At 38.6% G+C, this 18,070-nt stretch overlaps 1 protein-coding gene across 4 annotated transcripts in view; it reads left to right on the top strand.

Annotated features, from left to right (window-relative positions):
• cep104 (centrosomal protein 104) overlaps positions 1–17,567 on the top strand; it is a 141,962-nt gene extending 124,395 nt beyond the window's left edge. For 3 of the 4 annotated variants that reach the window (XM_022245908.2, XM_022245906.2, XM_022245912.2), the window contains 4 exons: positions 1,605–1,786; positions 4,225–4,363; positions 9,095–9,244; positions 12,899–17,567. In XM_022245908.2, the coding sequence (XP_022101600.2) occupies positions 1,605–1,786; positions 4,225–4,363; positions 9,095–9,244; positions 12,899–13,023 (596 nt within the window). In that variant the 3' untranslated portion in view covers positions 13,024–17,567. The remainder of the gene's footprint in view (positions 1–1,604; positions 1,787–4,224; positions 4,364–9,094; positions 9,245–12,898) is intronic. The other variant, XM_087147410.1, reaches the window with a different exon arrangement.
• The last annotated feature ends 503 nt before the right edge of the window (positions 17,568–18,070 follow it).

The following is an 18,070-nucleotide window of genomic DNA, read 5'->3' as shown; positions in this document are numbered from 1 at the left end:
AGTCACCCAGCTGTTCATTACCACTACAAAACCTCACCACCCGGCGACAAGGGACACCGTTGCCCACTGGACAACCTCGGCCACAACGTTGCAAACCCAGACTAGCCAGCCCACTCTGCTGACGCCACCCAATACCACATCAGAGCCATGATGTCAGAGCTGCCCCAACGACTTGGTCTTATTTTTAGGGTGTTTCTATTGCAGTCACATGCAACGCTGCATGCTGGAAAGGCCCGTCTACCTTCACTACTTGCTGCACACAGCAAGACAATTCTCCTGTCGGCTGTGCAGAAGTCAGACCTGCCTCAGACAAGACAGTGGACAAGGCATCCTGAAGACCTGATCATAGTGAGTGGTATTACACCTGCTGTTATACAAGGCTTGTCCATACGTCGTAGCCAACCTTGCTACTGCCTGCAACCGTGCCACTCTGCATATGTAATACTGTTTGGGGTAGGTTGAGTGCAGTGACCTCCCCCTCCCCACATGTACATGTATGGGACAAGGTCATTATAGAGAATACCTACTCCAAACAGTCCTCACCCACCCATCCTCCCCACTCTGGCTCCGACCTGAATCGCTTTAAAAAAGGACAAACATTCCAGCGTGACCACAGTGTATTGTGAGAAGTCAGAGAAAAATACACTTGATCAAGTCTTTTCAGCAAATAACTATAAGTGCATGGGAATTTCGCGCATGTAAAACTATTTGGGGTGGTATATTCTCTAGTATATACGTCCAACACACATGGGTGACCAAGAAATAACCACACAGGTACACACATACCTGTTTTACATGCAAAGTGTGGACATTCCTTTGTTCTCCTGTGGTTAAGGAAACTTGAGGAAAATGCTCCTTTTTCTCCAACCAGGATAACTCCTTCGAGCTGGATTTTTGATGACGACTCCCTAGACTGTTCCTCTTAATTTTGCCACACATAACCTTGCCTCTGAAACTCTTTTTCAGAGAGGGGGGAAACATTGTGTGGATGTGTGCGATGTCCACGCCATCGCACTATGTATGCCACGCCTGCACATGTAGGTAACATGAGCATGTATGTAAGGGGTTTCTTATACTGCTGCATGTCTGCAACTTAAGGCTACCTCATGCTTGCACCTGACTCTGAAGTCTTGGTGATGGATTGGGCCAGTGAGTACACTGGGTCGTATAAAAACTTAGCAAATTTTGCATATAAAGTAGCCAATTTATCCGCAAGTTTCTTTTGTTGACTTGACTCCACTCTTTTTGGGCTGTTGAAAGATATACCTAAGAATTGTGTAAAACACAAGCTTAAAGATCAGAAGCAACATGCCATGTTCTCATTTGATTAATCCTTATTTGTGGCATCAAAAGTTCATTGATAGGAATTAAGATACTATTTTCTCATTGGCTCCTTATTGGGTCAGTAACCTTATGCGGTTAGATTTCATATGAGTTGTATGCATGGTTTACTGAGCAAACTACATGTAACCATTCTGCCTACCTCACATGTAGGAAAGTAATACAAATGAAGTAAAGTCCACAATGTGACAGAATGAAACAGATAGAAGTGGCATTGCTATTGAACTTAAAAATGTTTAATTTACTTTTGTTTTGCTTGATAGACCAACTACCCAAAAAGATGCCAAGAGCGCCAAGTATAGCTGAACAGTCAGACTTCGGCGATGACATTGATAAGCAGTGCATATTTTGTGGAGAGGAAGATAAGAGCTTCAAGGATGAAGGATTAGACATGCATTACTGGAAGTACTGTCCTGTACTAAAAAGGTGTCATAGCTGTAAACAGGTACTAGTATACACAGGCCTCTGCCACACATTCAATCATGTACCTTGTCCTACCCTAAATGTATGCTAATGGACCCTAAATATATACCTAAAATTCTAAATATATCTGTACAAGATGTAACTGTATTTTCACCAATTTTGAGCAAATGAAAAAAAAAGCAACTAATTCCATTTCTGCAGGAATTTCCTGTTGTGCAGTGTTTGAAATTGTTAACTGTATGCATAAAACCTGGATACAGTTACATACTGGGAGTCAGGTTTGCGTAGTGGTTCTTTCCTCGCCTTCCTCCTCAGTGGTCCAGGTTTGAATCATGGCTCGGTCTATGTGTGGATTGGGTTTCAGTTCCTACCTGATTCCGTTGGTTTTACCCAGAATTTTACTCTGGGGCTTTCCACCCACCTCTAACACTGTAACTGCTTTTCGTTGAATCCTCTAACAAAGTCCTCCAGGCTTGCCAGCTACAGAGCTTAGGGCCCTATTGAGGAAACATTGGTGTCATTACTGTAGCGGCAGCGCTTGCGCGCCCGCTGGGGGCGGACCCTGACGATCCGGAGGGGGGAGACTGGTCTCCCGGTAAGGGATGGATTGGATCAGCTTGTAACACAGGTCATCAAATAATCACCTCCAATTTATTCGTCAATGGAAAGAAAACCCTATAAATTAATACAAAAGCATGAACCCTAATTAATTACATAAGTGCTTTAGTTGATTCATGGGCAATAATTAAACAACAATGACATCAAATACAATGGTGTACGCGAAATCGATGTTCTGTAATGGCATGAGTGCGTACTGCTTATACATATCACACATAATATATAGAAGCGAATATGCTATTTAAGCTAACAGCACAACCCAATTTTCTATTCACAGTGGCTTTGGGGGCTTTATGGAAATGCACTGACCACGTGACAATACAGCGCAAAAACGATGTACATGTCAAACGTTTATAAGTGACCATAAATGGCAATGTATAATGGATGAAATTACAAAATACCGGCGCTAGGATATGCCAAATACCCCCCAAACCCCGACTCACCCAGACACCACGGGTTGCAAGACCTACAGTGGTCTGCAGGGCCCAGCAACTCCAAGGGAACAGGCTGAAAACTGTCCAAAATGGTCCCGAAATGTTGCGCTGTGTCCACCGAGATGGCCACGGAAAGAAAAAGGACTAGACGTGGTCGAAGGGTCGGTAATGCACACTGGGCAGACCGGCATATCCATGCGCGGTATAAATAGTAAAAATGTTGACAATGCCTGTAATTACAATAAGAATGAATCCAAGCGTTTTAAAACAGATAATGAAGTCGGCGGAAGGCACCCCGGCCAAATTTTATGTTATCATGATAAAAATTGAATGGAGCTAATTCCAATAGAGGCGCAAGGCCACGTCAACGTGAAGGGTGAGGGGACCCTCTCAGTTGCTATGCAACAACGTAAACATTGAAAGGATCTTAAAGGCGTATACCATGTGCATGTAGATTACACATGATAAATATATGGGCAACTCCCCACATTACCATAAACAATTAATAATTATAATAATAATTACATGCACACAATATATGAACGTATTTTCCAATGATAATAACATGCAAGTATTAATATCAAGGGCAAATGGATTGCCAGAGACTGCAAGAAGTGGCAGACATGCTGCTGCTAGCAAAGTTTGGTCTTTTTTTAATGAGTTGCCCTGTTTTGTGTCCAACACAGTTGCTCAGAATTTCTGTGGGGCATGTTCAAGTGATGTGAGGAGATGTTCATAGTACATGGAGGGTTTTGTTATTTTTCCATTTCCCTGCCCCTCCTCCACTTATTTTGGTGTTTTGACATTTTTAAATACTAATGAAGTTGTGACCACTTGGAGCAATTATTTCAAAGGTGGAGTCGGGGTCGAGTGGTTAAGACATCTGCACTAGTAAGCAGGAGGTCGTGGGTTTGAGTCCCACCCGAAGGCGCTTGTGGGTTTTTTCACAAACCTTCAGGGCATACACTGAGTATACAGTGTTTAAATACACATCGGGCAGGGCAAATCCTAAATTAATTCACTTTGAGCAAATTATGGCACAAAAATAGCAATTTTTTTCAGTTCAGAGACCTCTTTAATGCATTACTCTCATACATAAGGCACTATAATTACCCAGTATATGTTTTTTACGCATATTGTGTTTGTGCGTTGCATTTATTCCATATTTTCTGCAGATGGGGGCCTCAAAGCATATGACTCCACACACAGGGAATGAGAACTTAGGTGTTTGGTTTCAGCACATCCCCATACACCCACGTCAATGTCATTTTATGTCTGTGTGTATAGTACATGTACATGTCTGATTCTCCATCCCTTTTGTTGTGAAATGCTGCATGATTGGATATTACCCCCTGATATATTCCCAAATCTTGAGTAAGCTGTGATTTAATTTGATCTTTTATTTCAGGTTGTTGAGATTTCAGCTTTTAACAACCATCTTTTGACTGAATGTGAAGGTCGAGCCAAGTATGCAAAGTGCCCAAGATGTACAGAAACCCATGAGAAAACGGAAGTAGAACGATACGTTAAAGACAAGATATGCCAACGTAAGTGTACATGTATGCATCATAAACCAATGTTTGAAGGAGCATTTTTTTTTCAATTCTGTGTTTACCTTAAAACCACTGTAGCCACTGCCCAAAAATGCTTAATCCTTCGTTTTAATTTTTCTCACGTAGTGAGAGATTCAGAAATTATACTTCGGTATGTATAACATTTCAATGAAGTCTGTGCCAGGGTTGGGGTATTTGAATCACTTTGATTTGAATTTTGATTTAAATCACAATCTAAATCAAATAATTTTCATGAAATCACAGATTTAATAATTAAATTTTTTTGAAATGGCAAAAATGTGTTTTTTTAGAAAAAAAACTAATTTTTCATTTGTTTTTCACGTCTTACACACTTTAATGGCCACTAACATGTACATTTGCACACAACCAACGTTATCTCTCCCTTAAGCACTGTTGGGAGTCAAGAAAATTAACTTCAACAATTTTACTAATATTTGTAGAATTGTAGAGATATACTTTAACCACTACCAGCCGGGGTCTCCGAAATCAGAACCGTATGGTTTATATGTGTGGCCGGGGTCTCCGACCTCGGACAAAGGAAACAGGGCCCTGTAACAAAAGACCGTACTCCGAACAAAAGACCAGGCTGCTGGGCATTACCGGCATTTTTCACTCTCAAAAGTGGTGATAATCCAGCGTTATTTTGAAACCGTATACCAGGGTTTGGGGCATTTAGAGCAAGCGGATTACCACCGGGGACAAAAGCTCTCCACCACCGCAGCGATGAGCCACACAGCACCGCTGCATGCTAATCTGGCCCCTATTGAAAAGAGGTCAGCAGTGCACTATGCCAGTTTCGAGAACAAAAGAAAATTTTGAAACACCGCAAAATCTGGGCTCTTTTTACAAGGCCACAGGCCCGGCAGAAATAATCCAGCATCAATAGATGTCTGTCAGATTATAGTAGAAACCAGACAGTCCTTCATGTGGGTGTTAGTGCCCAATAAATGGTGAAAGGAATTTTTAAAGATTTTTGAGTACAGAAAAATGATGATTATCCCATCCCAGCATCATCAATATTGATAGCTGCCACCAGCGTGAAGTGGTTAACATCACATTTGTGTTTTTTCTTCGGAAACAACTAAGATTTGAATTTAGGAATTGAAAATATTTTTTCAAATATTTTGTACATGTAACATACTTTTTCCCTCTAAATGTAGAAATCTGAGGAAACTAATCCTATGAGTACATTTACATATATTACAAAGCCAAATTAAATAAAATAACAATCCATTAAAAAAGTCTGTTCACTTTGTTTAAAAGAAAGAGAGAATACATATTTTTTCCCTCTAAATGTAGAAATCTGAGGAAACTTATCCTATGAGTACATTTACATATATTACAAAGCCAAATTAAATAAAATAACAATCCATTAAAAAAGTCTGTTCACTTTGTTTAAAAGAAAGAGAGAATACCGTCTGTCCCCAGCTTATTATATGTGACAAATGTTACTCACTGAGAAAAACTTAGTGTTCATTTAAGCTGAAGTTTAATAGTCTTTCTAACAAAAATGGTTTTTTAAACTGAAAACAAACAAGTCTGGCTTGTGACCAATTCGGTTTTCATACTCTAATTCAAGCACCAAAAAATGTTTGTCCATGTGACACATGTTATATCTGTCCATGTGACGTAACGTAATGTCTGTCCAGTGACAAATGTTATCTTGGTTTCATGAAATCAATTTCAGTGTTATGTATACTGGAATTGTTTTTTGACGTTATGAAAGTTTCTGAATGTAAAGTAAAATGACTATTTATTATATTGCAGGTAATTGTCATATTCTAAATTTAATTTTCAATGTGACAAATGTTACATCTTCAAGAACAAACTTATGTAGCTTCTTAAATAATGCTCAATTTGTCTTGATCTTTCTGTGGTAACAATAAGCACTTCGTGCCGGGGCATTTTTCAATATTGATGATGCTGGGCCGGCATGACTATCATTTTTTCCATTTTCGAAATCCTTCAACAATTCATCATTTCATTTAACGGTCTTTTATAGCCGCACGGAGTAATCTTTAGGCACTACTCTAAGTTGACAGGTGACCTTCATTGACGCCCGAATATTTCAGCCAGGCCTGCAGCCTTGTAAACAGAGCCCAGATTGTGCGGTGTTATACAACTGTCTTTTGTTCACGAACCTGGCTCAGTGCACTGCTGACCTCTTTTCAATAGGGGCCAGATTAGCATGCAGCGGTTCTGTGTGGCTCATCGCTGCGGTGGTGGAGAGCTTTTGTCCCCGGTGGTAATCCGCTTGCTCTAAATGCCCCAAACCCTAGTATACGGTTTCAAAATAACGCTGGATTATCACCACTTTTGAGAATGAAAAATGCCGGTAATGCCCAGCAGCCTGGTCTTTTGTTCGGAGTACGGTCTTTTGTTACAGGGCCCTGTTTCCTTTGTCCGAGTTTGGAGACCCCGGCCACCCATATAAACCATGCGTCTCTGATCCCGGAGTCCCCGGCAGAAAGTGGATAAGAAACAGTGAAGACATACAGTGTATAAGCAAAAAAAGGACAAAATTTTACAATTGGAAGATTGTGTCAAGTGTCACACAGATGTGCCTTTTAGGTGTAGTGTGGACAGACCCATTTACACTTCTTTGGTGCTTTTCCAGTACTTGTACCTGTACTAGAGCTGCATGTGTATTAACACATAATTGAGTTCAGCCGGAATTTTTTTTGTTCCAATCATGCCTATTATTTCAATTTAAATCAAACGTTTGGACTCAATGCATGAAAAATTTGGCTACACAAATGAATTAATTTAACTGCAATTGAGGTGCTCACCTTTGAGTTGAGCATTAAAAAGTAAGAGGGCACATATATCTTTTGTCACTGTTTTAGTTGGATTACAATTTTGTTCCTCCTTACACAGTGAAACCAAAAGCAGTAACAAAAGTTCTTACTATAAGAAGCAAGCCTGAACCATACATGTGTAACTCTATTAACACTAGTCCCCTTGGGTGTATGTAAAATCACTGGATGAGAATTTTTAGGCTTAATGGCACAGAAGCTGGATGACAAAGAGAGTTATGAAGTGTCTTAAATATTGTAATGAGACTGCTCTTTTTATAAGTATTGGAACCTGATAAAAATACAGCCTGAAATTTATCCCCTGAAGTGCCCTCAGAAGCCCTTGAATAGCAAAAATAAGCAAAATTTGCAATTTTGTTACATTTATTTGTTTCATTGAAATAATCACCTTCAAGAAAAGCCCTTTAAAGTTATTTTCTGGCACATGACTTTTTAGACACTGAAAAATTCCCTGACCTTCATTAAAACAATCGCTGTCATAAAGACTCTTGGTACTTAATATTTTTAGCATATAACTTTACGGAAACTTGAAATTGCCTAACCTGAAAGAGAAAGATCATGCTAATAAATTGACTTCTCTCTTTTAAACATCTAAAATAGATAATGGCCGGTGCAACTCGGTGTACTTGTACGCAAGTAAAAATGTGTAAAGTTACTTGGTGATTTTCAGGTAAAACTCAAATTAAAATAGTTGGACTATTAAAAAATAAATATACAGGAAAAATAAGTATTTAAACAAAACTGTAAGTTTTGTCTCTTATCTTTGCTGACAAGACTTGCTTCAGGCCAGCTCAATTAATTCTATAATCCATCGGCTGAAGGTATATGTATGTCTTTACAATGTTATATGGTAAGCACACATTGAGAAAACAATTAGGTACACAGTACATGATGAGGTACGATAATGCCAGACGTGACAGGTAAATGAAATCCTTTTTACCCATTTCCAGGTAATTTGTGCACAAGTTTACTTAAAGAATACAAAGATGAAATCCCAACATAAGTGTTTCGAGGAGGCCCCTGGTGGTCTCAGAAATCATTTTCCAAAAATTAAGAATGTAATGAGTGACTCAATGTTAAATCCCCACAAGTGGGCTGAGGGTTCTGGATGCTCATCGCGTGACCTTTTACTTTCAGGCCCTGTACCAGCTTTTTGTATCTAGCATGTACAGTAACTACATATACATGTGCTTGATGGCAATTTTGCTTACTGGTCCATTAGGTTCAGCTCTTGGTTAATAATTCCAACTCTGACTTACCGTTTAAAATCTGGTATTTTATCCTTGACACCTGTATCTTGGAAAGAACTGTGCTCTATATGTCGGTACATGTACAGGTAGGTGTTCATGTGGGCTTAAACAAAGTTGAAGGTGGTTCCTATTTGCTAATAATGATTTCAATGAAATTGCTTGATTTCAATCTCTTAACCTAAATATAGATTTGTTAGATTTTGTAACGAAAGAAATAAACAAAAGAAAACTAACACACATGGCTATATTTCCTTGCCTTAAAATAGATCAGCTTGAATTTGTATCAAAACATTTCAATTTAAACATTCCTTTTTTAAAAATAAATATCAACAACCCTGGCTTACACTTACATTCCTCAGCCACACTGTTTGTTTGGTGGTTACTTTTTGGTGTGTTGGGTCTTGATGCAGAGTTTCAATGTGATTGAAATTAAAAATGGAATGGGTGGGAACAGAAACACACAATTACCCTCTTGTAGTTATTTGCTTTTGGAAGGAGGTATGGCCCAGTTGCTATTTTGATCCGCACTGTATGTACTCCCTTAAGCTTTTACATTTGTGAAGCTTGCTTTATTTGATCTTTGAATATCTGCCTAACTACTGGAGTTCTAATTAATCATATACTTATTTTTTGTTCAGCTCCCAAGCCTGGCATGAGTAAATGCCCACTGTGTCATGTCAGCGTAACTGCTGCAGATGATAAAGATGGCAACTGGAGGAAGCATTTAATGGGAACAGGCAAGGATGCTTGCCTTAAAAATCCCCGGCGAGAACTAGCTATCAAGAGAGGTTAGAATATGTCATTTTAAAAAATTTTAAAGAAAAAATTAAAACAAGAATTGTTTTTAATGAGCAAAACATCTTAGGCTCTGAAAACATTTTCTTACCGTAACCACTTCCTGATGGGCAACCCATTTTCAAGGAGCTGGGCTTAACCCTAACACTCCTCAATCCTTCACCTGTTGGAGGACTGAGGAATGTTAGGGTTAATGCACAAAGATGGGGAGCCGGTTTCTGGACAAAAGAGTTGGGCCTTGTAACAAATGACCATGCTCGGCACATAAGACTGACCTGCTGGATATTACCGACATTTTTTCACTCTCAATAATGGAGATAATACAGTATTGTTTTGAAACCTTATACCAGGATTTGGGGCATTTAGAGTTAGCGGATTACAACTGGGGACAAAAGCTCTCTACCACCACAGTGATGAGCCACACTGCATGCTAATCTGGCCCCGATTAAAAACAGGGCAGTAGCATACTGTGGCACGTTCGAGAACAAAAAAAAGGGTAGAACACTGCACAATCTGGGCTCTTTTGACAAGGCTGCAGGCCTGGCTAAAATACTCCGGCATCAATGAAGGTCACCTGTCAGCTTGAGTAGTGCCCAAGGATTACTTCTTGTGGGTATAAACGTCTGTTAAATGAAATGAAGAAATGTTGAAGAATTTGCAGACAGAAAATCTTGAAAATGACCCTTTGTTATCCACTGCATTTTTTCAAAGCACTGGGCAGCAAGTGGTTAACTATGAGGGAGGGATATGATACATGACGCATTTTTGTTACAAAATGAACCCAAAAAAGGGGCTTGATTAAGAAGAGGCCCTGGAGCAAGATATGTTAAAATGAAAGATTTATTTGTTCTTGAAGTGAGTCAATATACATACTTTGTGTCCTAAGTTATTTTTCATACTTTACATAAATGTCCAAGCAGCTGAAGTTGTATCATATTATGAATTGTGTCTGATGTGTCCATGTCACTTTAACATAAAGTGATTAAAAATAATGTAATCTTCACCCCTTAAAATCAAAATGTGTTTAGGTGAGCTCTATTATGTACAAAAATTGAGAAAGTGATCATTTTTCATACAATGAATGGGTCAACCAGAGAAGTAATGTTTGTTAGAAAGATTTATGGACTGTTAACAACTGAAATATGATTTAACACCAAATCTGCAATCTATTGCCGTAATGGTATGCAAAGTGAATGATAGCAAGTTTGTGTTCATAACATGGACATTATATATTAAACTCTATGAGAAAACATATTGTGCAACAGTGTATGTCCACCTGCTATCTTGCTTATAACCTGCAGACTCAACACTTAATACAGAGGTGAAATAAACAAGGCAGTTTTGACATACATTGATGGAAGGGCAAAAACCTGTAATTAAAATTGACACTTTCCCCAACACAAATACATCTTGAAAAAAGAAAAACTCTGTACAAATTACCCCACAAAACAGAAAAAGAGACAAGAAAAATGCCCCTACCCGACTTGAAAACTTATTTAAAATTCATGCGTAATTAAAATCCATTATTTACCCAAAACTGTGTCTTTAGAAGTCACATGTACAAGTTTTAAATCCCAAAAGTTAAAAAAATTCATTTCCTTCCAAAAACTATTACCAGGCCCCAACCTATGCCTTCTGCTGTCCCATAAAACTTTACTGGTTTCTTTCGCTTTGTACATGTATAAAATTGTAGCTTTTAGTTAGTTACTGACTAAAATTTAATGCACTCGTGCACTTACATCACTTCAGCAGTGATTGGTGATGAGTCAGCTTTCTCTGTAGTTGCATTTCAATTTTTTTCCAAATATCATACAAGTTTTTTATTGCAATTCCTTATTCATCGAAATGACTATGTCACATGCACAATTATGTGTGTAAAAGGCATTAGAGCAAGAACCAATGTGTGAATCACACATGCGCATGTACTCCATTCGTTTGCACTGATGGTTCAAAATGGTGTCACACTTTGGTACTCTATTAATTTCAGTTTCATAAAGAACATGTTTGAACTGATTTGGAAGCAAATTCACTACCGAATCAATAAGAAAACATTCATATGGATTTGCTATCTAGCCAGCCTGGGATCAACAAACAACACATACACATTGCCTTTCAAACAAGATCAGTTTCTCTCTTGTTAACAGAAGTTTGTTGCTGACACTGGTAATTTGGGGGATTTTTTGCTTTTTTCCCATTTCCAGTTACACTGGAAGTTATTTTTCAACAAGTGAAAAAAGATCCCACTTAGTGTACATACCCTTTTTAGGAGTGTAGTGTAATTGGAAACAGAAGGGGCGTAGTCTGATGAACATAAATGTACATGCTTACCATCTGATAGGATTTTACTAGTCTTGGCTCACAACTGGATTTGCATTGTTTTACAAATATGCATGATACTGTGAAAACATGCACTGACCAGCACAGCCAGATAGCAGTAGAGGACAATGATCATGAAAAGACAAACTCATCTGAAGTCCAGTCTTGGGAAATTTGGCAAGCCTACTGAAAAATTCTGAGCCGACTTCAACGTGTTCAAATTACCATAAATAGTTCTCTGATCCCTAAGACAAAAGGCATCAAGACCGCATTGTACTATACAATTTTCTGAGTTTTTGCTACACTTGATCATTAAATATTTAGGAAAAAATCCTTTGCTGCAGTATTTTGTTTAATACAACCTATTCAACAAATGTACAAATTATCCCTCGTCATCTGTTGACCCCCTGCTCAGCAATTTTTGTGAGATTCAGGCACTGACAAATTTAGTAATTCTCAGCACATGTAGGCATATTTCAGTTTGGTTCTACTCTAAGAACCTGAAAATTGTCGTGCTCTTTTAATTCAATGCTGTTGGCTATTTTGTGAGTTAGCAATGGTACAGCTACGAAATACTGATTCATGTCATCAGTGGCATTTGTCCATTTTTGCTAAATTGATCCATCGTTAGCCGGCACAACAGTATCACCAACGTTTGTTACTAACACTTTCAGCCATTCATCAATGTTTCAAGGCACCAGTCCACTTTGCAACAGCCTGGAATTAACACATGTACTGTTAAGGCATGCAACTTTTCCTTGGATCAGCTGGTTTCTTTGTGACTTCATACTTATGTCATTAAAAATTGAAAAACACTGTACAAAGTCTTGTAAAGATTGGATTTTCCTCATTGTTTGTCAAAGTCCAAGATGCACACCTTGCTATTATTCATGGTCATTTAAGCACATAAGACATGCTCGGAATTTTACAGGTAAGCCTGCAAAAATCAAGACTGGATTGCAGAACATTTCATCTCTTGTGGCTTGGCATCCTCTACTGTTACCACTATTCAGTTGTGCTTGCCAGTGCATATTTCGTCTCCTGGGCAGCATACATGGGGAAAAATACAAATGGAGTTTTGTGCCAAGACTAGGATTTCACATGTTTTTAGCTAGTCTGATCCTTTTGTAGATATACACGTACATGTATGCATCATTAGATACAGTGATATAGCTACTGTTTCTTTAAATAGGACCCGGCTGTCCCTTGAAAGGTGACATACAAAATTATGAAGTGATTTCCTGCACAGTTGTGGATGTTGGAGTTTTCATTGGCAAAGTGTTAATAGACATGATAGTAAATTGGCTGTTTATTTGTGTATTTTATGACAGTGAGAGAGAAGAGCCAGGCTGCAGATAAGCACAAGCAGACACCTCGTAAACAAGCAGAGTCTACTGCTAAGAGCAGAATACCTACCAAGGACAAGAAAGCTAAGAGCAAAGCACACAGACCATGACATCACCCCCAATCTTCTCTGAATGTACATACATGTATAATAACCCCTCTTCCCCTTAAAAAAAAAATAGATTCTCAATTTCTTGTATGTACACTTTATCAGTTAAATTAATACATGAAAAACCAGTCCAATAGTATTGAAGTGAATTGCACAAGAAAGCCTATGACCAGAAATGTCTTTTACGTAATCAATATGTTGGTACATTGCATACAAAAGTGATGCCACCAGACTGCTCATCGGCCCATTTATGCTTTAAAAACTTATCATATTAAGTCTTTGGTTGAACACCTTTCAATGTGAAGGCTAGGTGTCCTTCGGGTGTACAAAATGCATAGACCACTCAAGCAACAGCATCTTTATGTCATATTGCATGGCCATGGACACAAGGAGGGCCCGGGGCATAGCCCCCCCCCCCACATTTTTGAGATGCGAAAAAAATTAAAACAATATATTTACACAGCATCTTTTTCTAGTTTGTTCAGGAAAGGCTAGTTTTCAAACATTTGGAAATGCACACTTTACACTGACTTTGCCTTTTTTGTTTTGATCATCCGTCATCTTTTCTTTGTCTTTGAAGTCGCGTCAAATTACGTTATGTTCTTGTACATGTAAATGTTGTAAATCCATGGTGCATTCAAGCCGCTACTTCTGGTAATTTGACAGGATGCATATGCATTATCTGGAGTCAGTATACACATACTCCCCGCATGCGCCCTGGGATAACACGAATAGCTCACTTGAACATGGCAACCCCTGATTGGTAGCCTGGACTGTGTGTTTTTGTCCCACATTATCATGATGCAGTGTCTTAAGGGTCACATTTCTGCAGTCCAAGCATAAGAACAGCCTTATGTTTCTCACAGATGTATAAGGCTAGCAAATTTGTATAGTTTTCCAGGTTTTTTAAGTCAGTGCTGTGGAATCATTGTTGAATTGTCATGAAAATAAATAGTGGCCAAAAGTCGCATGCATAAAACGTGATGTAGTCTGGTTTCCTTTTGCTTAAGATGGAACCAAACAGTACAGTAGAGTTGTGCTATTGTATATGCAACACAAATGAAATGAGTTTATGGTGCAGTATGTACAGTACGTGTATATTGACTCTATGGAAATTCTTGTCATTATTTCACTTTGTAAATGCTAGCAGATTTGGGATACAGAAGCAAGTGACCCGGAATGTCTCCAAGATTGCACCAGAGAACATCTAGAATCCAAAATTTTCCAAGAATTGATCACCAAAGGATGGAAAATACTGGTTCTGACCAAGCAGTAAGGATAAAAGTTAAACAGTTGGGACGGTTATATGTGGACAGTGTGATAGTATGAAGTGTGATAAAGTCTAGAGGTCAACATGAGGCTCCTTTCATGCTATGCTGTTCAGCATTTCATGAGCATGGCTGTTGAAAAAGAAAGCAAATCTTTCTTTATGAAAATAGTGGAGTCCAATGTTTTGCAAAACTTGCAAGCATAATGAGCACGATGTACACTGCTCCACAAGCGAGATGTACACTGCTCCACAAGCACCTATACACTTTTCTAGACCATTCATCAAGCAAAATATGTGACCTGTCACGACAAAATGAGAGTAAAGTAGCATCCCACTCTTTCCTGTTTTGAGGGTTCAAAGTTATATTGAAGTAGAGGTCAATTTTGGGGTTTTGTAATATTTGGACAGAGTAGTCCACCTTCTATTTATTTACATATATTTTGCAGAATCACATATTGTAAAATGTCATTTTTGTAGCAATTTTTACGATAGCATTACTTGTGCCTGGTCTGAAATGTTGATACAGTGTCGGAGACAAAGACGCAAAGCTGCCCGAATAATGCCACAGTGTCAACTTATATTTTTACCCTAGTGTTCCATGTTCATACGATTGGAAAGCTCTCTTTCTGCTGAATTCAAAAGTACCAATATCTGAGTTTTGAAAATTCCGACTTTCAGTTCATTTTGTGGTGACAGGTCACATATGCAGTTTGTTCACAAGACAGGAAAGAATACATGCAGTATTAATTCATACACATGTAGGTGAGAAAGAATTCAGGAGATCAGTCTTGGCTGTTTTGGGACTCCACTAGATTGGTTTGTAATAAAAGTTGAATGGGCAGGTTGAACCATTCTTCAATGAACTACTGGATTTTTATGACTTAAAATAAATACACATGTATCACAGTTTTATTTGCATGCTACAATTACATTTCACCTCCTGTGCAAAGGGAGAAATTTCAACATTTTGGATGTTATGCTTACAACACCAAAGCATTATGTCATTCACGGCAGAGTAGAATTGTCTCCGTAGGTTTGTGCACAGTATATGAATGACTCTCTTCTACATTTCTTTGAGTAGGTTGCAGGGACGAGATTTGTAAGGATTTTCCCCACCTCTGGATTTTTCAGTCAATCTCTTTAAATTTGGAAAAGCCTGTGTGTTTAAAAGTTGACATAGAACATGACGGGTATGAGTTGTTCCTAGCAAACACAAATGTATGCCATAAACACAACACTGCTGTGGGGCCCTTGATCAAAACCTCAGGTGATTATTATTTCGTAGATATTTAATTTTTTTCCCCCTTCTCAACCCTGGTAGTTTATATTTGGTTTTCATATCAAACAGCTTGTTTTGACAATAGTAGTGGCCCATATTTCTTCAAAACAGTGTTGTTGGTTGAGTTTGAAGGATTGATGTTTTTCACTGTTCTTATGCTCTTTTGACAATGAGCATTTTGTATGGGAACATAAAATAGTGCTCTCGTACATACATTGACGAAGATATTTTCTGAGAACTGAAAAACTACCACTTTCCTTTGATTTCTAATGGAACAAGTATTTAGATCTTGTTTGTAATGTAATTTACAGTAATTTGAATAAAACAAAATGAGCTGAATATCTTCTGCGTGTTTCTTTAAATCTGTTCAAACAGCATGTTGTGTCTTGTCCTTACTGTATTCAAATCACTTCACAAGCCCATTTAAGTCACATTTTATGGGGTTTTCTGCACAAAATTTAATTCCTTACTTTGCCTTTTTTGCATTTTAAAAATCCTTTAAGTTCACCTAAAATGTTTGAAGATCATCCTGGGCTATGTTGAAGTTAGTTTTTGCTGCATCAAATTCAATGTGTCCATAAAAACGGATTTTCGTGCTTTGTAGTGCTGTGGTATGGAGCCCAAAGAGAGAAAAATGCCCCCAAATAAAGAATGAATAAGTTGTGCGCATAATTTAATCATATTGTTTGTTGACCAAGATGTATGCTCCATGCACAAACACATACTGTACATGTATTTGTGTACATGTGTACACGTCAGTTGTTTGCACGATATCCGCTTCTTGTAGAAGTACCCTTTTAACATTGGCAGAGAGAGATGATGGTAGACACTGTTTCAGCTGAGGGTCATGTGCATAAGGGAAGACCTACAGTCCAAACTTAAGTTGTGTGTAATTTAGTGTGATTTTCGCATGGTGTGGAAATGGACCTTTTCAAAAATAAATGCAAAATTATACACACGTGCAAAATATTTCAGAATTTCCTTTCCTTTAGGCTTGGCTGTGTTTCAGTCATCGCTCCACTGATTGTACTTGACCTCTCTACATCATGCTTCTGCTTTTCTGCCTCTAGACTGGCACAGTCATTCCTGCATGTAATTCAAAGATTAACCTCGTCGCTCATATTATGGTCATCTAGGGTCTGAGCACTGTTTTAGAGCATAATTTCTCAAGCCCGTCAAAATTCCATGTCTAAACATTCCATCTTTGGCATTAGACTTGGCTCATATCGTAGCTGGGAGTCAGTCTCCTGGGTTACAAAGATCACTTTCTGTTCGAGGTTGAATGCTCGAACTAGGAATTCTTAGGAGTTTCCTTGGGTTCATGGGTCAACTGGGATAAATGTTGTATGAGTCAGTTGCCTCTCGCTCCTGGTAGTGGGATCTGACAGTCCACTAAAGGCTGGGAAGGTTGATCTTGCCTTTCCCCTTAAGATACCTTGGATGACCCCTTGTACGAGGTTCAACACAGACAGCCTCAATTTCGATGCCTTAGGATCAATAACTTCGAACCGATCCCATTAATATTTGGGTATGTGACTGTATCTTCTTGAAGTGACCCGATATCCAGTCAGTTAGTTAGTTATAGTGTTCTTTTGCTCATTCACTCGACTTGGACCTCACATATACTGCGAAAATTGATTTAGGTTCTTGGATATACGCTTTTTGTGTGATGTATAAAGTCATAGTGGTACATTGTACACTAATGTCAATTTTTAACACCCCATTATTAATTTTTTTTTCTGTTTGCGTAATTTTTATTCCTTTTTTGGAATTGAATATCTCTGAGAGTGCTCTTAATTTGTTTACAAGTAATGGGCACCAGATGACATGACTGTTTTTCCCTGACGTCATGACACCGACAGCGTATGCTGGGTTATAATTCAATATGGCCGATCAACAATGTGATCCTTGATGACTGTACTCGCCGAATAAATCAGTATTAAGTAGTGTTAATTGTGAACTAATAAATGCATCCGGTGAAGTTATCGGAACCTGAAAGTGTGTAGCAACCGTTACACCCTTTGTCATAAATCATGTCTCCTTAACACTTCCGTAGGTTTGCGTCGCCGGGCATTATGCCCAATATGTACCATTTTTTTTATCTGAAATAGTTTGCAAAGTTAATTAATATGGTAGGGTGTTGGTGTTGTGGTGCACGAAATCCCATAGACAATACACAGGAAACGCTGCACCATGGCCCATACACACGATAATACTGAATTAGTTTTACCAATATAAAAAAGAAATGATTGTTACCCCCAATTTCACATGAAGAGAAAATCCACCAAGCTTTAAACAAACTCAACTTTGAGTGCCAGCTGCAAACCCCAGAACCTATTTGTAAGGGCAGCAATCACCGATTCCATCTCTGACTGATTGTATTTTTCTTTAAATGGTGAATGGGCCGGCCATACGTGCTTGGCAAACTTAGGGGGCGAGTCGGTCAGGGGCAAGTCGGTCAGGGGGCGAGTTGGCTAGGGGGGGCAAGTTGGTAAAGGTCG

This window comes from Acanthaster planci, linkage group LG16 (assembly GCF_054643075.1).
Source record: "Acanthaster planci isolate LZ-2023a linkage group LG16, COTS_SCS, whole genome shotgun sequence".
Lineage (NCBI taxonomy): Eukaryota > Metazoa > Echinodermata > Asteroidea > Valvatida > Acanthasteridae > Acanthaster > Acanthaster planci.
Note: the sequence above shows the minus strand (reverse complement) of the source record. Positions and strands in the feature narration are given on the sequence as shown.